General features: G+C 45.7%; 1 protein-coding gene across 1 annotated transcript in view; it reads left to right on the top strand.

Annotated features, from left to right (window-relative positions):
* The window catches only part of cd109 (CD109 molecule), a 103,621-nt gene that overhangs the window by 74,684 nt on the left and 3,977 nt on the right, over nt 1-24,960 (top strand). The window contains exons 19-24 of the mRNA XM_078557540.1: nt 4,388-4,584; nt 5,388-5,543; nt 7,241-7,306; nt 16,825-16,967; nt 24,368-24,524; nt 24,698-24,800. Coding sequence (XP_078413666.1) covers nt 4,388-4,584; nt 5,388-5,543; nt 7,241-7,306; nt 16,825-16,967; nt 24,368-24,524; nt 24,698-24,800 — 822 coding nt within the window. The remainder of the gene's footprint in view (nt 1-4,387; nt 4,585-5,387; nt 5,544-7,240; nt 7,307-16,824; nt 16,968-24,367; nt 24,525-24,697; nt 24,801-24,960) is intronic.

The following is a 24,960-nucleotide window of genomic DNA, read 5'->3' on the forward strand; positions in this document are numbered from 1 at the left end:
TGGTCATTTCTTTTGCACTCTGCTTTTTCCATGCCCTCCCTGGCCACTCGTCTCCAGGCTCTCTGGCCAACAGCAAGGATTGCCCATCTATCGACTCTGATCCCAGTCAACTTGAGGTCTCACTTGCAGACATTCTTGTATCACAGGCATGGGCTAGCCTGTTGACCTTGTGCCGATAGCAAGCTCACCAGGGAGCATGTCTTTGGGGATACGGCTGTCACCCATTCAGCTTACATTACTCAGCCAGTGGAGTCTCCATGATTCAAGAAGTACTGGGGTACTTCCATGTTCAGCCCTCTGTCCTGCCAGGAGATGCCCAATATTCACCTGGGGCAGCGGAAGTGGAAGCTGTTCAGCTGCTATTCTTGGCTTGCATAAGTTGTCCAAGCTTTGCTACTGTAAAGGAGGGTGCTGAGGATGGAAGCCTGGTATACATGGAGCTTTGTGTTTTTGTTTAGTTTGCTACTGGTCCACACTCAACTTCTCAAGAGTATAAAAGATTAGGGATGTTCTCAATGAGGTTTTTATGATGATTCAAGCAGTTGATGGAGCAGCTACAGATTATTTCCTCTGGTTGGGGAGTCCAGAACAAGGGGGCATAACTTGAAAATTAGAGCTAGGTTATGTCAGGGAGCACATCTTCACACAAAGGAATATGGAAATCTGGAACTCTCCCCCAAAAAGCTGTTGAGGCTAGGGATTAATTGAACATTTCAAAACTGAGATTGGCAATAGTACTGAAGGTTTGTGCTCCAGAACTTGCCGGGCCCCTAGCCAAGCTGTTCCAGTACAGCTACAACGCTGGCATCTACCTGGCTGTGTGGAAAATTGCCCAGGTATGTCCCGTACACAAAAAATACAACAAATCCAACCCGGCCAATTACTGCCCCATCAGTCTACTCTCGATCATCAGTAAAGATATGGAAGCGGTCATCAACAGGTCTATCAAGCGGTGCTTGTTTAGCAATAACCTGCTCACTGACGCTTAGTTTGAGTTCCGCCAGGGCCACTCAGCTCCTGACCTCTTACAGCGTTGGTTCAAAAATGGATAAAAGAGCTGAACTCCAGAGGTGAGGTGAGAGTGACTGCCCTTGACATCAAGGCAGCATTTGACCAAATGTGGCATCAAGGAGCCCTAGCAAAACTGGAGTCAATGAGAATCGGCGGAAAACTCTCTGCTGGTTGGAGTCATACCTAGCACAAAGGAAGATGGTTGTGACTGTTGGAGGTCAGTCATCTCAGCTCTAGGACATCACCACAGGATATCCTCTGGGTAGTGTCCTAGGCCCAACCATCTTCAGCTGCTCCATCAATGACCTTCCCTCCATCATAAGGTCAGAAGCTGGGATGCTCGCTGATGATTGCACAATGTTCAGCACCATTCGCAACTCCTCAGGTACTAAAGCAGTCCATGTCCAAATGCAGCAAACCTAGACATTATCCAGGCTTGGACTGACAAGTGGCAAATAACATTTGCGCCACACAAGTACCAGGCAATGGCCATCTCTAGCAAGAAAGAATATAGCCATCATCCCTTGACATCAATGACATTACCATCACTGAATCTCCCACTATCAATACCCTGGGGGTTACCATTGACCAGAAATTGAACTGGACTAGTCATACAAATACTGTGGCTACAAGAACAGGTCAGAGGCTAGGAATCCTGCGGCAAGTAACTCACCTCCTGACTCCCCAAAGCCTGTCCACCATCTACAAGGCACAAGTCAGAAGTGTGATGGAATACTCTTCTCTTGCCTGGATGAGTGCAGCTCCAACAACACTCAATAAGCTTGACACCATCCAGGGCACAGCAACCCGCTTGATTTGCACCACATCCACAAACGTTCACTCCCTCCACCACTGAAGCACAGTGGCAGCAGTGTGTAACATCTACAAGATGCACTGTAGGAACTCACCAAGGCCCCTTCGACAGCACCTTCCAAACCCACGACCACTACTATCTAGAAGGACAAGGGCAGCAGGCACATGGGAACACCACCACCTGCAAGTTCCCCTCCAAGTCACTCACCATCCTGACTTGAAATATATCCCTGTTCCTTCACTGTCACTGGGTCAAAATCCGGGAACTCCCTTCCTAACAGCACTGTGGGTGTACCTGCACCACATGGACTGCAGTGGTTCAAGAAGGCAGCTCACCACCACCTTCTCAAGGGCAATTAGGAATGGGAAATAAATGCTGGCCCAGCCAGCGACACCCACATCCCATGAATGAATTTTTGAAAAAAGATAGTTTTTTGTCTTGTAAGAGTTACAAGAACAAAGCAGGTAAATGGAGCTCCAGATACAGTTCAGCCATGATCTTTCTGAATGGCAGAATAGGTCTGAGGGATTGAATGGTCTTACCTTCCCTTTTCAGTGCTGACTGATGCATGAACCCATGATAATAGAAACTGAAGAGTGCATGGGACCTTTGCAAAGATGTGAGGAAAAATACTAGTTAGTATACCAAACCCATTTCCCTCTTCACATCCCCCCCCCTTTAAAAACCAGTAAATTCACAAAGCTTTTATTTTCTAATTCAAAGAGTCAATGGATCTCGTGGACAGAGTAGACAAACATATGTTTCATCGTTGTGATAAAGCACGTAGTCCTTGTTTTATTTCACCCCTAACATATTTATTTGTAACCGGCTAATGCCAAAGGATTGAAACTTCAGCAGCCTTGAAACGGGTGGAAATATTTCAGACATTTTTAAGTCTTTCACAAGATGAGCAAGTTGGCAAGACCAGCATTTGCTGTCCATCCCTCATTGCCATTGATGATGGACCGACTTCTTGAACCGCTGCACTCCATGTGGTGACGTTGATTGCACAATGCTGTTCAATGGGAAGCTTTAGGATTTTGAACCAGCAATAATGAGTGGATGGCCGCTATATATCCCAGCTGGGATGGTTTGTGATTTGGAGGGGATTTTGAGTTGATGCTGTTCCCATGCACCGGCTGCCTTGTCCTTCTCGGTAGTGGAGGTCATGGGTTTTAGAAGGTGCTGTTGGGGAAGCCCAATAGACCGCTGCAGTGCACCCTATAGACATTACACACTGCAGCCTCATATGCTAATGGTAAGAGGAGTGAATATTTAAGCTGTTGGATGGGGTCCTGATTGGATGAACTGATCTTGTCTTGCTTCTTGAGTGCTCTTGCCTAGTCCCAACTTCCTCCGCCTCACCGTCAGCAGCTGGACTTTCAGCTGCCTGGTCTCTAAACTCTGGAATTCCCTCCATAAACTATCCCCCCTCCCTCTTCACCTTTGAATCCCTCCTTATAACTTACCTCCTTGGCCAAGCTTTTGGTCACCTATCTTAGCATGGCTTAGTTTTGGACTGTAGTCTGATAACATTCCTAATGAAGAACCTTGGACTATTTCATTAAGTTCAAGACTCGATATAAATGAAGGTTGTTGTTATTCCAATGGCACCTATTTGAGGCAAGTGGAGAATATTTCCATAGCACCCTTGATTTTACCAAATCCCAAGGACAAATGTGCATAAGACATAGGCCAGAGTTTTATGCTCACCCCGCCAGCGGGTTCTGAGGTGGTGGGGGGAGTGTGAAATTGCATGGACAGGATTCCCTCTGGGTTCCTTCTCGCCCTGACCTGGTCCCGATTTTATGCTGGGGCAGACAGACCGAATTGCCCCAATTAAGGTCCTTAAGCAGCCACTTAATGGCCACCTAAGGACCTTTTCCCACCCGGCATTTATTTTTAGGCTGACGGGCAGATGATAGATGGTCGGGGTGAGGAGGGAACCAGAAATTGAACAAAGTTCGATCTCGGGCAGAAATCTTGAGGTGGTGGGTGGGCACCTCCATCAGAAGCCCTCTCCTGATTGGGAGCATCCTCCCCTTAGGACTAGGTGACCTCTGGACACCCCCCCCACCTTCCCCCATCTGACCTATTCCTCCGAGACCCCAATCGTACCTGCCTCACAAACCCTAGGCCTTCCCCCTACAACCCCGGACCCCTGCCTGGCACTTACCCCTCCTCCGGTTCTCAATGCTTAGTTCCAAGCAGCTAGCTGCAGTGCCCCTTCCAGCCCCTGCAGCGCTGTTCTGATTGGCCAGCAGCTCGCCAGGGCGGGACTTCCTCCCGGTGCCAGCGGAAGTCCTGCCTTGTGCCAGTCAACACTCATTAGAGGTTAGAGCGTCGGGGTTGCTGGAGCCGGTGGGATCTCTTCGGTTGGCGGGGGCCGGGCCCCGGCATCCTGAAAATTCAGGGCGTAGTGTAAATCAATCGTGCTTTATGCAGGGATCTATTCCGCACAGTTACCTCTGTGGAGCTGGTTGGGGTAAGGGAGAAAGAACTCCCTTTTAACCAACACATTTCAGAGTGAACATTCCTCACTGTCCTTCTCTCTTGACACAGATGGTGTAAAGTTCTGGTCGTCTCCCATAAAGAGAGGCTCCACATGGTGGAGTCAGCAGCCCCTTTCGTCAGACATTGAGGTTGCCGCCTATGCACTGTTGTCGCACTTGAGGCAGGGCAGGCTCCTGGAGGGGATCCCCATCATGCAGTGGCTCAGCGAGTGCAGGAACCACCTCGGAGGCTTCTCTTCAACTCAGGTATGCCGCCAATGGCGATCGTCAGTCCAGCGCCTGGCCTGAAGCAGCCTTTGTTCCTGCTTGCTTAATAATGTACGTGCTCATGTGTATGCAATAGAATTGTAGAATCATACTGCACAGCAGGAGGCCCTTCAGCCCATTATGCCTGTGCTGGCTCTTTAAAAGAACTAACAAATTAGCCCCACTCCCCCCTTACCCTTTCCTCGAATCCTGCAAATGTTTCCCTTTTCACTATTTATCCAATTCTCTTCTGAAAGTTATTACTGAATCTGCTTCCACTGCCCTTTCAGGCAGTGAGTTCCAGATCACAGCAACTCGCTGAGTGAACACAATTCTCCCCCGCTGGTTCTTTGGCAATTATCTTAAACCCGTCTCCTCTGTTTACCAACCCTCCTGCAGTTGGAAACTGTCCCTCCTTATTTACACAGTAAAACCCCTTGTTATTTTGAAAACCTCTGTAAATCTCTCCTTAACTTTCTCTGCTCTAAGGAGAGCAATCCCAGTTTCTCTCGTCCCTCTGCACAACTGGAGCCCCCTCATTGGAGGAAAAAGAAAACACATTCTTATCTGCCGGAGACGGACATTTTTTCAGCCTTGCTCTGCCTGTGTTGCAAATTGCCACATTTTACTAAGTTAGGACGTGATTGTAAAGCTCTGTTCCCAGCTTCAGGTTCACCTCTTGTTTTCGTTGCCTGTGTTTAAAATGAATGAATAGAGGGAACCCAGCCCCGCTATTCGCCATTATCCGGGAATATCTTTGCAGAACGCTCACAGGACTCTCCGATATGTTCGTTTGATTTTAGGACACGGTGGTCGCCCTCCAGGCCTTATCCCAGTTTGCAGCTCAGAGCTTCTCCCCTGCAACGAGCCTCACAGTGACGGTCAGCGGACCCGGACTACCCACCCCGGCCGTCTTCAGCATCACCTCCAAAAACGCGATTGTGCTCCAGACCCGACAGGTACCTCGCACTGTGTCATACGCAAGAGCGCCTGCGGCTAGATTAACTGAATTGTAACGTATGAATATGAAAGAAAGGAAATGGAAAGAATTTGTATTTAAGGACCGCTTTTCATAAGCTCAGGGTGTCTTGAAGCACTGCGCCAATTAAGCACTTTTAAAACGCTTAATTCATGGGATGTGGGCTCCGCTGTCTGGGCCAGCATTTAATGCCCATCCCTACTTGCCCTCGAGAAGGTGGTGGTGAGCTGCCTTCTTGAACCGCTGCAGTCCATGTGGTGTAGGTACACCCACAGCGCTGTTAGGGAGGGAGTTCCAGGGTTTTGACCCAGTGACAGTGAAGGGACGGCCGATATATTTCCAAGTCAGGATGGTGAGTGACTTGGAAGGGTATTTGCAGGTGGTGGTGTTCCCATCTGTCTGCGGCCCTTGTCCTTCTAGGTGGTAGAGTTTGTGGGTTTGGAAGGTACTGTCAAAAGAGCCTTGCTAAGTTGCTAGATGGTACACACTGCAGCCACTGTGTGTTAGTGGTGGAGAGAGTGAATGGTTAAGGTGGTGGATGGGGTGCCAGTCAAGTGGGCTGCTTTGTCCTAGATGCCGTTAAGCTTCTTGAATGTTATTGGAGCTGCACTCATCCAGAGAAGTGGAGAGTATCCTATCAAACTACTGACTTATGCTCTTTAGATGGTAGATAGTGGACAGGTTTTGGGGATTGGAAGGTGAGTTACTCACCGCAGAATACCCAGTGTAGTCACTATTGTAATATAAGAAGTGCGGCAGCCAATTTGCGCATAGCGAGCTCTCAAAAACTGCAATGAGATAATGACCAAATAATATGTTTGGAGCTGGGTAAGGGGCACATATTGCCCAGGTCACCCTGCTCTTCTTCAAAGTAGTCCCATGGGATCTTTGATGCCCACCTGAAAAGGCAGGGTCCTCGATCTAACGCTTCAACCAAGAAAATAGCACCTCTGACATGCTGCACTCCTTCACTACTGCACTGAGGGAGTCAGCCTGGGCATTACAGAGCCTCAACACTCAGCAGAAAAATAATTGCATGCTCTCTCCAACCTGAATGTCTAAGTCGATAGTGATTCAGAGGTGAGAATGTTACCCATCACCACAATGGGATTATTAGTCCAGAAATATGGAATAGAGAAGTCTGAGAGGAGATTTGACAGATGTATAAAATTGTGAAGGGCCTATAGAGAGTGGATGGGAAGGGCCTATTTACTTTAGCAGGGAGGTCAGTGACTAGGGGGCATGGATTTAATGTGATTGGTAGAAAAATTAGAGGGGAGACGAGGAAACATTTTTTCACCCAGAGGGCTGTGGGGGTCTGGGGCTCACTGCCTGAAAGGGGAGTAGAGGCAGAAACCCTCAACTCATTTAAAAGGTGTCTGGATGTGCACTTGAAGTGCTGTAACCTGCAGGGCTACAGACCAAATGCTTCAAAGCGGAATTAGACTGGGTGGTTTGTTTCTCAGCCAGCATAGACATGATGGGCCGAGTGGACCTTTCGGTGCTGTAAACTTTCTATGATTCTAATATCATTCTACCTTAAATGACTGACATAAAGGAACTCGTTATAATTCACATTATAGATCATTCAACTGAGAACTGTTTGCTCTGTTACTGACTCTGTTACTTGCAACTCTGTGCTTCAATTTATAACCTCCCTCCTCTTTTAATGTGCAGATTGGAATTCAGCAGCCCATGTTGGTCACAGTAACTGCACAGGGACAAGGACTGGCCATTTTCCAGGTACTGTAACTTTATCACTTGCAGGTAACATTGGTTTTCTGGAGTTTAGAAGAATGGGAGGCGATCTCATTGAAAGCTACAAAATTCTGAAGGGGTTTGGTGGGGTAGATGCTGGGAGATTGTTCCCGCTGGTCGGGGAATCTAAAACACAGGGGCCACAGTCTGAGGATAAGGGGCCGATCATTTAGGACTGAGATGAGGAGAAATTTCTTCACTCAAAGAGTTGTAAATCTTTGCAATTCTCTACCCCAGAGGGTTGTGGGTGCCCCATCATTGAATACATTTAAGGCTGGGATAGGCGGGTTTTTGGTCTCTCAGGGAATTAAAGGAAAAATAATTGCATGCTCTCTCCAACCTGAATGTCTAAATCAATAGTGACTCAGAGGTGAGAATGTTACCCACCGCCACAATGGGATTATTAGTCCAGAAATATGGAACAGAGAAGGCTGAGGGGAGATTTGATTGAGATGTACAAAATTGTGAAGGGCCTGGATAGAGTGGATGGGAAGGGCCTATTTACTTTAACAGGGAGGTCAGTGACTAGGGGGCATGGATTTAACGTGATCGGTAGAAAGATTAGATGGGAGATGAGGAATCTTTTTCACCCAGAGGGTTGTGGGGGTCTTGGGCTCACTGCCTGAAAGGGTAGTAGAGGCAGAAACCCTCAACTCATTTAAAAGGTGTCTGGATGTGCACCTGAAGTCCTGTAACCTGCAGGGCTACAGACCAAATGCTTCAAAGTGGGATTAGACTGGGTGGTTTTTTTTTGGGGAGTGGGAGGAAAAATGAAGTTGAAGCCCGAGATCAGCCATGATCCTATTGAAGGAGCAGGCTCAATGGGTCGTGTGGTCTAATCCTGCTCCTATTTCTCGTGTTCAAATTTTCTGATGCTGTGTGATAAGTGGTGGCCAGCATTTACAGGTACTATACATTGAGGAAAGATGTCAAGGCATTGGAGAGGTTGCAAAGGAGGTTTGTTGGATAGATATCAGGGATGGGGAGCATCAATTATGTGGAGAGACCTGGCTTTTCTCTGCTTAGAAGAGAGAAGGTTAAGGGTGGATTTAATGGAGACATTCAAAATTATCAGAGATTTTGATACAGTAAATGAGGAGAAGCCATTTCCACAGGCAGGAGGGCAGGTAACCAAGGGATACAGATTTAAGATAACTGGTAAAATAGCTAAGGGGAGAGATGAGGAGAAAATTCTCTTGTTCAGGATCATTTATTCCAGGGGCAGAATTTTTGGGACCCGCTCGCCGACACGTAAAATGACGCGGGGTGACATTGGGTGAAACTCCCGACGTCGCCCCGCGTCATTTACATTTTCAGGTTGACGGACGCGCAGCTGAGTCGACTGGGCACCCGCCGACCCGTCAACGGCCTATTCAGGCCATTAAGAAACCAGTTCAGCTCATTAATGGACCTGCCCGTCCAACCTTAAGGGCGTGGAGCCCTGACGGTCCTGTTAAAAAAAAACATGAAACCTCATCCACTGGCGGGTTGAGGTTTCATGAGGGTTTTTAAATGTTAATGAAAGGTTGCAATAAAAGTTATGGACATGTCCCAACTCATGTGACAGTGCAGGGAAAATTTTTAAACTCCTTTATTAAAAGTTTCAAAACGGAGCCGATCTCCCTGAGGCAGCACTTAGCCTCAGGGAGATCAGCGTGCTCTTTCGTGTGCATGAGTGAAAGAGCGCACTCCCAGCTGAGGGAACCCCCCTTCTGCCTGCACAGGGGGTGCATAGTGCTTCCTGGCGGACATCACACTGGGCGGGCCTTAACTGACCCGCACACGTAAAATGGCGCCGCACCCCTGACTGGGGGTGCCGATCGGGAGCCCGCCTGTTCCTGCTCTTCCACCCCACCCCCAGATGGGGGGAACATTTTCCCCCAGATTTATGATCTGTAATGCATTGCCTGAAAGGGCGGCGGAAGCAGATTCAACAGTAACTTTCAGATGAGATTTGCATACTTGAAATACTTGAAGGGGAAATAAATTACTGGACTATGGGGTAAGGGCTGGGAGTAACTCTACCATAGGCATGATGGGCCAGTTGGCCTCCTGCTGTGCTTTGTGATTCCCAAGTTTTGAGGCTGTTCTTGGAGCTAAAAGCTCTTCCCTACAAAAGCAACATCACAGCAACTTATATTTATATAGCGCTTTTAACAAAAGCAAATGCCCCTAGGCGTTTCACAGGAGCATTATAAAACAAATGATGACACTGAGTCGCATAAGGAGATATTAGATCAGGTGACCAAAAGTTTGGTCAAAGGTTGGTTTTGGAGACTGTCTTAAAGGGGGAAAGCAAGGTAGAGAGGCGGAGAGGTTTAGGGAGTGAATTGCAAAGCTCGGGGCCTCGACCACTGAACGCTGGAGCAAATTGGGAATGCACAAGGGGCCAGAATCAGAGGAGCGCAGATATCTTGGAGGCTTATGGGGCTGGGGGAAATTACAGAGATAGGGAAAGGCGAGGCCAGGAAGGGATTCAATAACAAGGATGAGCATTTTAAAATCAAGACGTTGCTTGACTGGGAGCTCATGTAGGTCAGTGAGTCACGGGGGGTGGATAGGGAAAGGGGGCTTGCTGCAAGTTAAAACACAAACAGCAGAGTTTTGTATGACCGCAAGATTATGGAGGCTAGAATGTGGGAGAGCAGCCAGGAATGCATTGGAATAGGCAAGTCCCGAGGTAACAATGTGATAGGGCTGCCTCCAAACTGTTCAAAGGGAAGTGCAATGCTTCGGGCTGCCACTGGATAATGATAGTTTATTGATTGCTATATTGATTATATTTTCTCTCAGGATTTAATTTGCCATTGTATAATTCTATCATTTAGGATGTTGAAATTCCTCCTTTAATGGAAAGCAGAAGAGTGATTGTTTGTCTTTATGATTTCTGAGCCACTACCAGAAACAAATTCTCAGAATTCCACGTGTTTTAAAGCTGCCACTTTTGTTAGTGAGACGCCTACAAAGGGAAGCAGCTGTCTTTTTCACATTTCACATATCAATGTAATCTAAATATATAAGAATTATGGTCACACAGCCTGAAAGAATGGTGGAAGCAGATTCAACTGAACTCGCAAAAGAGAATTGGATAAACACTTGACTTGGGAAACATTTACGGCGGGGAGTGGGACTGATTAGGTAGCTCTTTCAAAGAGCTGACTCAAGCTCGATGGGCTGAACGGCCTCCTTCCATGCTCTCAGTTTTATGATGCTAAATGGATTTGTTATCATAAGCCCCTCGAACAGCAAATCACAGAGTGGGTGATTACGGGAGGCCGCGTTATAATCAATGCTAAGTGCAAATGGACCGAATGGCCTGCTGTGCTGTGTGACTCCAATTTTAAGGCTGTTCTTGGAGCTGAAAGCTCTTCCCTACAACAACAACACAGCAACTTGTATTTACATAGTGCCTTTAACTTTCAAAACATAGTATGACACCGCGTCACATAAGGAGATATTAGATCAGATGGCCAAAAACTTGGTCAGAGATTTTAAGGAGCATCTTAAAGGAAAGTGAAGTAGAGAGGGGAACAGGCTTAGGGAATGAATTCCAGAGCTTAGGGCCCAGGCAAGTGAAGGCACGGCCACCAGTGCTGGAGTAATTGGAGTAATTGAGAATGCACAAGAGGCCAGAATTATATGAGACCAGACATCTCGGAGAGTTGTGGGTTTGGAGGAGATTACAGAGATAGGGAGGTGCAAAGGACTTGGAGGGATTTGAAAACAAGGGTGAGAATTTTAAAATCAAGACGTTACTTGACCAAGATCGAATGCTGCAAATGTGAGCTGGAGGATTGCCCTGTCCCCAAGCAGCCTTTCATTCAATGAAGCTGCACCACGGCAGCTTATCAATGGCATAGTCATCGTCTACATTACAACATGGCCCAAGGTCAGAAGAAAGGAGCCTAATATCCAAATTCAAATTTTACATCAAGGATGGAGAGGTGTTGAAGAGACTGCCTGAGGAGATGGTGGGGACAATCGAGATGGTTATTGGCTGATTAATGAGAAAGTTAGATAGATGTTTGGTAGAGAAAGATGCAGAGTGTGGGTTACGCTTATTGTTTTACTTTATACCTTCTACTCCAAAATAGTGAGCATCAGGCTAGAAGATGGACAAATAGAAATGTTTCAAGTGAAGAGAGGAGTACAACAAGATTGTTGCCAAAATTATACAACCTGTACACAGAACAAATATTGAGAGTCAGATGTATTTCCAGGAGTAAAAATTGGAGGCAAGAACATAACAAACTTGTGGTACACTTACGACACAGCGCTACTTGCAAAGTCAAAAGAGGCCCTACAAAATGTCATAGATCAAGTTTAGGAAATGGTTTGTTATGAACATCAAAAAAACAAGAAATGGTAGTTAGAAGGAATACATTGGAAGAAGCTGGATTGGAGATTGGAGTGGATGGTGTAACACTGGAACAAATTGATAAGTTTGTCTATTTAGGACAAATGATAACAGAAGATGGTCAATGTGATGCTGAAATTAGAAGGAGGATAGAGATGGACAGAAGTAATTTTGTGAAGATGAAGGATGTGTTAACAACAGCTTGCAACAAGGAAAAAACTCATAAGATGCGACATTCCTGTCTGCCTCAGAAACCTGGGCAATAAGTAAAGACCTGTGAAGAAAATAGAGACCTTTGAAATGTGGATGCTAAGGCGTTTGTTTAAAATTCCAAACACAGACCCAGGAGACAAAGGAAGAGGTGCTTGAAATTACAGGAACTCTAAAAAGTGACATCCAGAAAAGAAGATGTCAATATTTTGGTCATTTGATCAGAGCTGAAAAACTACAGAGATCTCTTCTGGAGGGCAAAATGGAGGGCAGCAGAAAGAGGGATTGACCTAGGTATAGTTGGATGATGGATGTCACAGAGCGGTTGCAGACAAGCTACAGAGGATGTGTGAGGATGGCACAAGATAGATGAGTGTGACAAACCATGATAGCAGATCTCCTGGTAAGGGTAGCTACAAGGACAGGAGACCCTAGATTATTTCAGCTCTTAGATTACTTTTGTGAACAAGTCCTAACATCCTAAACCTATGAATGCCTTGCCTTGAGACCTAGCTAACAAGCTGAGGAGAATGAGCAACAAACTCTTCGCAGTGGATTAACTGAGGTTATAAATGCAGGAAAATAGACTTGAGCAGGTATAACCACCATGGCCTGAATTTTTCGTTCGTCAGGCGCGCACGATCGGCCGGACCGGAAGCGGACGGGAAATGGGCCACTGATCGCGATCGGCCCCCGACCGCAATTTCACGCCGGCTGCCCAGTTAATGACCAACCAGCTAGCATGAAATGCTCACTGAGAACTGCTCCGCACTGCCGGGGTATGGGTAGGAAGAGGGTGGGCACTGACCTAACTGTGGGTGAGAGTTTCTAGTGAGCTCCCCAAAGGTAGACAGCCGCCCCAGGGAGCTGCAGACTTCCACGGAATAAAGACAATGACAAAAGTGCTGAAAAACATGTCCAGGCAACACAATCGAGCACCGCCCACTAAGGGCAAAATTCTGCCCTTCATCCCCCCGCCGGATCGAGGTTTGAGTAAAAATGTGAATGCCGCCTGGGAGAATGGCCCATAAATTTGGATGGGCCACATAAAATCACTGTTAATTGCCTCATTAATGGGCTTAGTTGCCCACTTAATTGTTGGCAGGCGCACGACTGATTCCTGCATGTGCCCGCCATGCAAAATATCACATGTCATCTCGCGCTATTCCAAACCCGTTCAGGTCAGGCGCCCACCCGCGGGACATAAAATTCTGGCCCATCAAGTTGGAGCTTTTTATTGTGTAGAAAAGAGGAGGCTGAGGAATGACCTCACACGGGCTTTAAAATGGTGAAGGAGTTTGATATTTTTAAAAATTCATTCACGGGATGTGGGCTTCGCTGGCTGGGCCAGCATTTATTCCCCATCCCCAATTATCCTTGAGAAGGCAGTGGTGAGCTGCTAATCTTGAACCGCTGCAGTCCATGAGGTGTAGGTACACCCATGGTGCTATTAGGAAGGGAGTTCCAGGATTTTGTTCCAGCAACAGTGAGGGAACGGTCGATATATTTCCAAGTCAGGATGGTGAGTGACTTGGAGGGGAACTTCCAGGTGGTGGTGTTCCCATCCATCTGCTGCCCTTGTCTTTCTAGATGTTAGTGGTCATGGGTTTGGAAGGTGCTGTCAAAGGAGGAGTCTTGGTGAATTCCTGCAGTGCATCTTGTAGATGATACACACTGCTGCTACTGTGCGTTGGTGGTGGAGGGAGTGGATGTTTGTGGATGTGGTACCAATCAAGGGACTGCTTTGTCCTGGATGGCATCAAGTTTATTGAGTGTTGTGGGAGCTGCACTCATCCAGGTAAGTGGAGAGTATTCCATCACACTCCTGACTTGTGCCTTGAAGATGGTGGAAAGGCTTTGGGAAATCAGGAGGTGAGTTACTCGTCGCAAGATTCCTAGCCCCTGACCTGCTCTTGTAGCCACAGTGTTTATATGGCTAGTCCAGTTCAGTTTCTGGTTAATGGTAACTCCCAGGATGTTGATAGTGAGGGAACCAGTGATGGTAATGCCAATGAATGTCAAGGGGTGATGGTTGGGTTCTCTCTTGTTGGAGATGATCATTGCCTGACACTTGTGTGGCATGAATGTTACTTGCCACTTGTCAGCCCAAGCCTGGATATTGTCCACTTCTTGCTGCATTTGGACAGGGACCACTTCAGTATCTGAGGAGTCGCGAATGGTGCTGAACATTGTGCAATCATCAGTGAACATCCCCACTTCTGACCTTATGATGGGAGGAAGGTCATTGATGAAGCAGCTGAAGATGGTTGGGCCTAGGACACTACCCTGAGGAACTCCTGTAGTGATGTCCTGGAGCTGGGATGACTGACTTCCAACAACCACAACTATCTTCCTTTGTGCTGGGTATGACTCCAACCAGCAGAGATTTTCCCCCTGGTTCCCATTGACTCCAGTTTTGCTGGGTCTCCATGATGCCACACTCGGTCAAATGCTGCCTTGATGTCAAGAGCAGTCACTCTCACCTCACCTCGGGAGTTCAGCTGTTTTGTCCACATTTGAACCAAGGCTGTAATGAGGTCAGGAGCTGAGTGGCCCTGGGAGAACACAAACTGGGCGTCAGTGAGCAGATTATTGCTAAGCAAACGCCATTTGATAGCACCATTGATGACCCCTTCAAAATCTTTACTGATGATCGAGAGTAGGCCAATGGGGCAGTGATTGGCCAGGTTGGATTGTCCTGCTTTTTGTGTACAGGACATACCTGGACAATTTTCCACATAGCCGGGTGGACGCCAGTGTTGTAGCTGTACTGGAACAGCTTGGCTAAGGACGTGGCATGTTCTGGAGCACAAGTCTTCAGTACTATTGCCAGAATATTGTCAGGGCCCATAGCCTTTGCAGTATCCAGTGCCTTCAGATAGGGCAGGCATAGAGAGGATTTGAACTCATTCAAAATCCATCCACTTGCGCAAAGTTAAAATCAGGCCCCAAGGATGTTTCCACTGATGGGGGGAGACCAATAGTCATCTTCTTCAGCTCTCTGCCTGAAGGCAGGTCTGAGCCACACCACCACGACCTCCACCACTGGTAGGGCAAGGAGACAGGTCCTGATTCCACCCCTGCCGGAACATGGATCGAACCCTCTGCTGTTAGCACCGGTTTGATCCTTACTGACTATCTAGCCGACTTATCTCCTCAAAGAGTTGGAGTTGCTGTGGCAATACACACTTTTACATGCACATTGTAGTCTGGAGCTATGAACAGTGATGGTAGAGGATCCAACTTTCTATCCATCACATGGCTGACCAGGAATCTCTCCCACTCTTACCTCCTGCTGGTGTACATTGGAAGTATTTACAGGTTGAAACTCAACTTGTTGGCCATTTTATAAATGCACCTTCCATGGCCCTGGTGTTGGGACATGAACCCCAAGCTTCTGGCTCAGAAGCAGGGATGCTACACACTCCACCACATGGCCTCCAAACCAATTGTAGCAGACCAAATAAATATAAGACAGTTACCAATATATTCAATAGGGAATTGAAGGAAACTTGGTTACCCAGGGAGTGGTGACAATGTGGAACTCAGTACTGCAGGGAATGTTTAAAGCGAATAGTATAGATGCATTTAAGGGGTAGCTAGATAATCACATGAGAGAGAAGAGAATAGAGGGTTATCCTAAACCAACAGGGCATCATAGCAGAGCTTATTTAAAGTTTCAAGTGAATTTCCCAAGTTAACATTGAAAAAGAGAATGACTTTGGAGCAAGAGAATACAGTTATAGAATAATTTTTATCAAAGAGTTAGAAAGGTTAGGAAAAATTGCAACTTAGAACAAGATGAATGTTTTGTAAAGGATTTTTTAAATAAACAAAGCTTCTCCTGTCCTTCAACTTGTTTTTTTGGAAACCTTGGAATGACTTCTTCGCTTTACTGAGATTTCAAAGCTGTACTTTTTGTAGCTTTTCCATTTGCTGCTGCCACGAGATTTCCCTCGTTGAACAAGCTTGTTGAATTTATATCGCACAAAAGAAATGTCGGGACCTCCCGGATTTTGAGCAGCCACAACATCTGTATCATGTTGGAAATTAGGTGATGAACTCTCTCCTAAATCTGTTATCAGAGACACAACAGTCAACTAACTTCACAGCATTGTATCAGGACACGTTTGAGGCAAATGTCTAGCATTAAGTAGTTGTTAAGCTCTTTCTGTATACAGGGAGCGTCACCACAAACCATTCTGCTACATTGGAATATTTTGATCTTTGGAACCAACAGATAGTTTTTGCCCTCCAGTCCTGTACATTCCTCTATAGAAAGAACTTGCGTTTATAACCATAAGACATTCCAAGGCACTTTACAACCAATGAGCATTGCCACATCTGTAATGTAGCAAATATTACATTTTCATATAATTGTACTGTCTGGGTGAAAATTGCATAAGTGATATGGAAACTGTGACGAAACAAAAGCAGATTACCGTGGTGACTGGAAATCTGAAATAAAAAAACAGAAAATGCTGGAAATGCTGGTGTGAATGGCAACAGCAAAATCATCACCAGCAGAATGCTGTCCGAAAAAAATGGGAGCAGTGGTTATGAACTAAAATGATTGAACTCAGTGCTAAATCTGGAAGATTGTAACATGCTTAATTGAAAAATGAGGTGCTATTCTTGGAGCTGTTAGAAATATGCGAGTGGCCAAAGACATTGAGATCAGCGTGGGAGTGGGTCAGAGAATTAAAATGTAACCAACCAGAAACTCGAGATTACACTGGCGAGCTGATTGGAAATTTTCAGGAAAGCTATCACTCAACCTGTGGTTTGGTCTCCCCAGTGTAACACCATTACGAGCAGCAAAAGCAGTATATTTAATTGAAAGGAGTACATGTAAACTGGAACATGTGTTCTAACAAGCAGGAAGAGGCAAAGTTTAACCGGAGTGTAAATTTGTTGCTGGATTTTGTTTTGCTAGCTTAATATTCTCTTCAATCTGGAAAGCAAAGTTGCATCAAAGCGGCGTCGATCTGTGGAGTCGCAGGAGGTGTTTGATTTGGATGTTGACATTTTGGATGATAAGGATGACCTGGATCACGTAACACTACATATTTGTACCAGGTAAACATAACTCAGATTTTTTTTCAATTCATCCTTTCATCCTCGGAACGTGACATGGCTGCCAAGGCGATGAATGAGCTAATTGCTTCTGCTGGTTAAGGACCCTGAGATTATCTAATAATTTATCACATGGCTGTTGGTGGGAGCTTGCTGTGAGCAAATTGGCTACCATGTTCCTTTCAGCATAACGGTGTCCGCACTTCAAAAGGACTTCATTTATTGCCCATCCCTCATCGCCCTGAGATGCTGAGAGGAGGCTTCCACTCGTGGGGGGAATCTAGAACTAGGGAGCACAGTTTCAGAAAAAGGGGTCTCCCATCTAAGATGGAGATGAGGAGGAATTTCCTCTCTCAGAGGGCTGTTAGTGTTTGGAATTAGCTCCCTCTGCGAGCAGTGGAGGGTTAGAATCATTGAATATATTCAAGGCTGAATTAGACAGATTTTTGATTGACAAGGGAGTTAAGGGTTATGGGGGGACAGGCAGGAAAGTGGAGTTAAGGCCACAATCAGATCAGCCATGATTTTATTGATTGGCAGAGCAGGCTTAATGGGCTGAATTGTCTAGCCCTGCTTCTGAATTCTTATGTTTTATCTTCTTATGTCTTCTTAGAACCACAGAAACATAGGGAAAAGTTTTCCCCCCGTTGGGGAGGGAAGGCGCGGGTAGGCACACCTATGAATGGCGACCCCGATTGGGGGTGCGCCGCCATTTTACGTGGGCGGACCAATTAATGCCCGCCCAGCATGACGTCCAATCGGAAGTGCTATGCGCTCCCTGTGCGGGCGGAGGGTGGGGGGGATTCCTTCAGCCGGGAGTGCACTCTTTCACGCACGCGCACGAAAGAGTGTACAGATCTCCCTGAGGCTTGGTGCTGCCTCAGGGAGATCAGCTTGGAATTAAAATTTTTAATAATGATAAAAAAATTTCCCTGACATGTCTCCTCATGTGACGTTGTCCCATGAGCTGGGACGTGTCCATAACTTTTATTGAAAGATTGGATAAAAATTTAACTATCCTCATGAAACCTCATCCCGCTGGTGAATGAGGTTTGATGCTTTCTCTAATTCCCGCCAGGGCTCCCAGCCTGCCTGCCAACCTTAAGGTTGGACGGGCAGGTCCATTAATGACCTTAATTAGCTTTTCAATGGCCCCAATAGGCCGTTGACAGGTCGGCGGACGCACAGCTGATTCAGCTGCGCCCCCCGCCAACCAGAAAATGGAAACGACACGGGGTGATATTGGAAGTTCCACCCGATGTCATCCCATGTCATTTTACGCGTTGGCGAGTGGGCCCCGCCCCTGCTCACCGGCCGGAAGATCCTGCCCGTTGAAAGGTTACGGCACAGAAAGTGGCCATTCAGCCCATCGTGTCTGCGCCAGCCAAAAAATAAAATAAAAAACCAGCTGCCCATTCTAATCGCACCTTGTAGTCCATAGCCTTCAGGTTACAGCACTTCAGGTGCAGATCTAGGTGTCTTTTAAATGAGTTCCGGGTTTCTGTCTCCATCACCAAACCAGGCAGTGAATTCCAGGCACCCACCACCCTCTGGATGAAGACGTTTTTCCTCACGTCCCCTTTAATCCTGCTACCAATCACCTTAAATCTATGCCACTTGGTAACTGACCTCTCCACTAGGAGAAAGAGGTCTTCCCTGTCTACTATTGAAGGCCATGGGGTGGTGGGGGGGCGTGGTGTTCGGGGGTGGGGGTGGCGCTGGTTGTGGCGATGAGGGCCTAGAGGTTGGTGGGGGTCAGATTGGGCTCATGGTGGCGATCAGAGTTCGGAGAGAGTGTGGGCCTGTGTCGGGAAGAATCCTTGTGGGGGGTGGTTGAGGGTATGGGAGGAGTCCTGTGGGAGGGATCGGAGGTGTGCCATGGGGGGTGGGGGTCGGGGGTGTGGGGGGGCTCTTGTGGGGGTAGAAGTTAGAAGAGGTTTTAATTCTTCTAACTTTTTCTGTGTAATTATTGGTGGAACCCTGGTGGAACCATCCGAAGTTTGCGATTTAAGTCGCATTTTTAGATGGTTCCCAGTGCAGGGCAATTGTCCAGAGGAAGGTTGCACTTCTGAGCCATTGCCATGCAAACCCTTACCTGGGAACTTCCGAGAGGGATTCCTTAGCACATCTTTGGGATGCCCCCAAAATCCAACCCTGGGGAGCTCGGAAGTGACGGCCCTGTTGTCGGATCATAGTTGGAAATATGGGTTCCGATCCCAATCGGAAGATCTGGGCCATTGCCTCTAATGAGTTAACTGATCTCAGTTGGGGAGGTAGTATAATAAACCTTAACATTCCTGGGAGGGGAAGGGGTGGAATCAGTTTGGGATCATGCTCCTGGTCACCATCCAGTGGATTTGGATGGACTTGAGAAATGAGAAGTGAGTTAACTGAGGTGAGGTGGAGGGAGAAATTGGCTGAAAAGAATGGAGAATAACATTGGGATATTTTTAAAAGGAGATAGTAAAGGTAAAGACTAAATATATTCAATTTTTAAAAAAAAGATGTAACTCATCATTTCAGGAAGCAATGGTTAAGAAAAGAAGTTAGAAAACAATTAGAATGGAAGAAGAAATTCTGGGAGGATCATGTGGAATTAATAGCACAAAACAAGATATTCAGTCCAACTCGCCCATGCTGACATTTATGCTGCACACAACCTTCTTACCACCCAGTAGTTCATCTCACCCTATCAGCACATCCTTCTATTCCTTTCCCCCTCATGTATTTTTAAAAATTCATTCACGGGATGTGGGCATCGCTGGCTAGGCCAGCATTTATTGCCCATCCCTAATTGCTCTTGAGAAGGTGGTGGTGAGCTGCCTCTTGAGCCGCTGCAGTCCAGGTGGTGTAGGTACACCCACAGTGCTGTTAGGGAGGGAGCTCCAGGATTTTGACCCAGTGACAGTGAAGGAACCGCGATATATTTCTAAGTCAGGATGGTGAGTGACTTGGAGGGGAACTTCCAAGTGGTGGTGTTCCCATCTATCTGCTGCCCTTGTCCTTCTAGGTGGTAGCAGATTTGGGTTTGGAAGGTGATGTCTAAGGAGCCTTGGTGAGTTCCTGCAGTGCATCTTGTAGATGGTACACACTGCTGCCACTGTGCGTCGGTGGTGAAGGGAGTGAATGTTTGTGGATGGGGTTCCAATCAAGCGGGTCACTTTGTCCTGTTTGCTTAGTTTCCCCTTAAATGTATCTACGCTATTTATTTCCGTTACTCCTTTTGGTAACAAGTTCTACATTCTGCGTTAAAGAAGTTTCTCCTGAATTCCCTATTGGATTTGTTAGTGACTATCTCATATTTCTGTCCCCAAATTCTGGTCCCCCCTTACAGATGGGACCACCTTCCCTAGGCCTACCCTGTCATAATTCTAAAGACCTCTATTAGGTCACCCATCAACCGATTCTTTTCTTGAGCGATTGTAATATTAATGAAAAAAAACTAGAGCAGGGGCTCAAAAGGTAGAGGAGGTTAATGATAGGAGAAAGGAAGAATGGTAAAGAGGGAGTATATAGGAGAAGAATTAATTAGAACATCAAATGGAACAATAGAGTGTTTCATAAGGATATCAGTACGAGGGTGTAGCGATTGAAGTTTTAGCCTTTCCTATTGCCTATCAGGGGTCACATGATTGACCTTGCGGTCTTCGTCCAATGAGCCCTAAGCACGGGTAATCCAGGGGGCGGGGCTTCTTGTCGAGGACCTGGTTCAAGCATGTAGCATCTGAAAAGCTCTCTGCAATAAAGTTATCTGTTTCAAATTGAAACCTGTCCGGTATGTCAAGTCATTACAAAGGGTTATTGTTATAAGGGCGGTGGGCCTCCTGAGCAGAAAGAACCATCAATTTCTGTGTGACAATCAAAAATTGGCAGTGTTGAGAGCTTCACCATGGTGATCAACACTTACAACAAATTGCCAGGAACAATGGCTAAGGTCCAGGCCACAGGATTGACTTGACAAACAGCTGAATAGCTGTAATAGGAACACAGTGGGGAGTTGGCTCTTTGTTGAACTTATCTTGTGATTTATCAACCGAGTCTGGTTGACGGTTCAATGGCTGTTCCTTACTAAGTTTAGCATGTGGCTGCACCATGTGTGCACAACCAAATGTTTGAGGGTTTGCTGATTAACCGGCAAGCTCCATTGTGCCCCAGTGAGATTCCTTGTGTTGAGACAGACATGGATCTTCTGCAGTCCTCCTCCTTCACTACTCTGAGTACCTGAGGAACAGCAAAAATATAGTAAAAAGCAAAAAACTGCGGATGCTGGAAATCCAAAGCAAAAACAAAAATACCTGGAAAAACTCAGCAGGTCTGACAGCATCTGCATAGAGGAACACGGTTAACGTTTCGCGTCCGTATGACTCTTCAACAGAACTATATTGGTAGATATCTCTGTGAATACAATACTTCTAAATTATTTCTGAAAGGAGAGCCATGTTGCCGAAATGTTTTCTCTTGCACTCATCAGGACAAATGCAAGAATGACAAATTTCAAATGATCACAACAATTTATGCTACAGAGGAGAAGGGCACTGGTTGGCTGGCAAGTCAGCTCTGATTGGCCAAGGCGTTGCCATGGAGAAAATGGCAGGGAACTATAGGCTCTCCAAGCCCCTGGGTAATTCATAAAAGGAAGCCCAATGCAAACTGGAGGAACAGCACCCCATCTTCCGATTAGGCACCTCACAACCTTCCGGACTTAACATTGAGTTCAACAACTTCAGACCATGAACTCTCGCCTTCATCTTGGCACTTTTTAAAAAATACAACTTTAAAAAAAAAATTATTTATTTATCTATTTGTTTATTTATTTTTATTTATTCAATTTTAAAAAATAATTCATCTTATTCTTTCATTTCTTTGTTCATTTTTTAAAATCCTTTTTTCCCCAACCACCACCCTCTCCCCACAGGGTCATCTGTCACTTGTTTTTATGTTTTGCTATCAGAGAGTGCTGACCCTTGTTCTGCGGTTAACACCCTCTGCTTACCCTTATGCCACTATCAGCATCTTCTTTAGCCTCTACCACTCCCATTAACGCTCTCTTTGTCTTGTGCCCATGACATCTTTGTCAATCTCTCCTTAGCTGTCACCTATCCCTGATTTTCTAACTTGTCTCACCTGCTCCACCCCCTCTTAAAACAGTAAAACCCATCACATTTCTACTTCGAAATGTTAACTCTGTTTCTCTCTCCACAGATGCTGTCAGACCTGCTGAGTTTTTCCAGCCTTTCCTGTTTTTATTTCAGGTTTTCCAGCATCAGCAGTACTTTTCCTTTAGGCAAGGCTTTATCATATTCCTTTTGTTTGCAGAGGACAGGCCCTTAGATATCAATGAGCGTCACCTCTAGCACACATAAATGAGCCACATTATGAGTTTGTTGCTACTTGTAAAGTATTTCATTTGCTATAAAGGTTTGGGTCATCCTGAGCTTGTGCAATGCACTATGGTTAGTATTTGGATTCACTGCCGCAGCCTAAGTTCAATTCCTAGTCAGGGTAGATGATGCTTTTTTTTCTGGACACTAAGGAGATCAAGGAGTGTTGGAAAGGGGATTTGCAATTGAAGATAAGCCATTATCTTATTGAATCGTGGAGCTGGCCTACTCCTGCTCCCAGTTCTCAAATTTGTATGCTTTTATATAAAAGCGAAGTCTCTTTTTCCTTTAAAAGTTCATGGATATGGATAGGTTGAGTGAATGGGCAAAGATTTAGCAAGTGGGGTTTAATGTGGGAAAATGTGAAGTTGTTCACTTTGGCAGGAAGAACAAAAAAGCAGAGCATTACTTAAATGGAGAATGGCTGCATAATTCTGAGGTGCAGAGGGATCGAGGTGTTCTAGTACGTGAGTCACAAAAAGTTAGTATGCAAGTACTACAATTAATTAAGAAGGCCAATGGAATGCTATCCTTTATTACAAGAGGGGTTGAACATAAAAGTAAGGATGTTGTGCTTCAGTTATACAGGGCATTGGTGCGACTGCATCTCAAATACTGTTTGCAGTTTTGGTCTTATTTAAGGAAGGATGTAAATGCATTGGAGGCAGTTCAAAGGAGGTTTACTAGATTGATACCTGGAATGAGTGGGTTGTCTTATGAGGAAGAGTTGGTCAGACTGGGCTTGTTTCCACTGGAGTTTAGAAGAGTGAGGGGGTGATTTGATTGAGGTATACAAGATCCTGAACAGCCTTGACAAGGTGGATGTAGAAAGGCTGTTTCCTCTTGTGGGTGAGTCCAGAACTGTTTTAAAATTAGGGGTTGCCCTTTTAGAAGGAGAAATTTTTTCTCTGAGGGTTGTGCGACTTTGGAACCCTCTGCCTCAGAAGGTGGTGGAGGTGGGGTCATTGAATATTTTTAAGGCAGAGGTAGATAGATTCTTATATAAAGGCAAAATGCTGCAGATGCTGGAAATCTGGAACAAAAACAAAAAAATGCTGGAAAAACTCAGCAAGTCTGACAGCATCTGTAGAGAGATGGACAGAGTTAACGTTTCGAGTCCGTATGACTCTTCTTTAGAGCTCTGAAGAAGAGTCATACGGACTCGAAACATTAACTCTGTCTTTCTCTCTCTACAGATGCTGTCAGACCTGCTGAGTTTACCAGCGTTTTCTGTAGATAAATTCTTGTTAGGCAAGGGAATCAAGGGAGTCAGGGTTAGATGGGAATGTGGAAATCGAAACACAGGAAGATCAGCCATGAGCTTATTGAATGGCGTAGCAGGCTTGAGGGGCCGAATGGTCTACTCCTGTTCCTATTTCTCATGTTCTTATGTCTGGACATGTAATGCACTCCAGCTATGTCCCATTGCATCTGTTCCTACACGCACCCTTTATTTTTAATGAGTTAACACCAGTTTAACAGATTAGCACTCCCAGGGATACATTACAAGTGTGTTACGTCCTCATATGAGAAGTTAGGTGATCCAATCTCTACCTTATAGACGTTTGGCCGTCAGTTGCTGCAAAGCTATTGAACTGCATGCATTACCTGTCCACTACAAAACACACTGCCTGCATTTTGTTGCTTAATATCATTCCCATTGAATGCTATCATGGTTTTATAGACTTTAGATGTACTTTTAATCCGACAATAAACTTTAACATAAATGTTTACTGTCAACTCAAGACCCGCAGTAATATTTATATTCAACTTTGTGTAATTCTCAGTTTGTTCATAGACCTGGAAAGAAATACCGAGGAAAATATTACCCCGTATCCAACCCCAATCCCATCCCACTGTTTTTGAGGGAGAGACAGTGAATGTTGAAAAAATAGCACTCGATATAATGTCCTTGAAATATGGTAGTTGGATGGGCAAAACACCTGGGACAGCTCTTGAAGGGGGAAGGAGAAAGGTGCGGCATACTTAAGAGCGAGTTTTGTTTTGCCTCTGTTGCTTAAGGTATCGAGGTGGTGAAAATAGTTCCAACACGGGAATGGTTCTGATGGAAGTTGGGATGCTGAGTGGCTTTGTCCCAGAAATGGAAGGTGTTCGGACCAACGACCTCATCAAAAAAGTGGAGTTTGAAGCTGGAAAAGTTAATCTGTATTTTGACTCGGTGAGTTGGAGATTTTTTTTCCATTCATTCACAGGATCTGGGCGCGACTGGTACCTTTAATGACTTCAATGTTTAAAAAAAAATTTCCCTCTGTCATTTTAGGGATGAACTTGTATAAAATGCATTCGGACACATTCACAAAGAAACATCATTTGGTCTTTTTTGCTTTCCAGTTGAACGAGACGGAAGTTTGTGTGACTATCCCAGTTATAAGGGATTCCAAAGTCGCTCATGCCCAGGATGCTGTGGTGAGCATCTTTGAGTATTATGAGCCAGGTAAGATGTTTATTCATTTGGTTGGTCTTGGGTGTGGGTCTATATCCCTGGCCAGTATAGAGATGGTTGAGCAATTTCCCTATCATACCTGGAGCCCGCACTGCAGTGGGTGACTGGGATTGATTTTATGTACGTAGCTTGTATTATGCAACTATCCTCC

The sequence above is a fragment of the Cetorhinus maximus genome, chromosome 14 (genome assembly GCF_964194155.1).
Source record: "Cetorhinus maximus chromosome 14, sCetMax3.hap1.1, whole genome shotgun sequence".
Classification (NCBI taxonomy): Eukaryota; Metazoa; Chordata; class Chondrichthyes; order Lamniformes; family Cetorhinidae; genus Cetorhinus; species Cetorhinus maximus.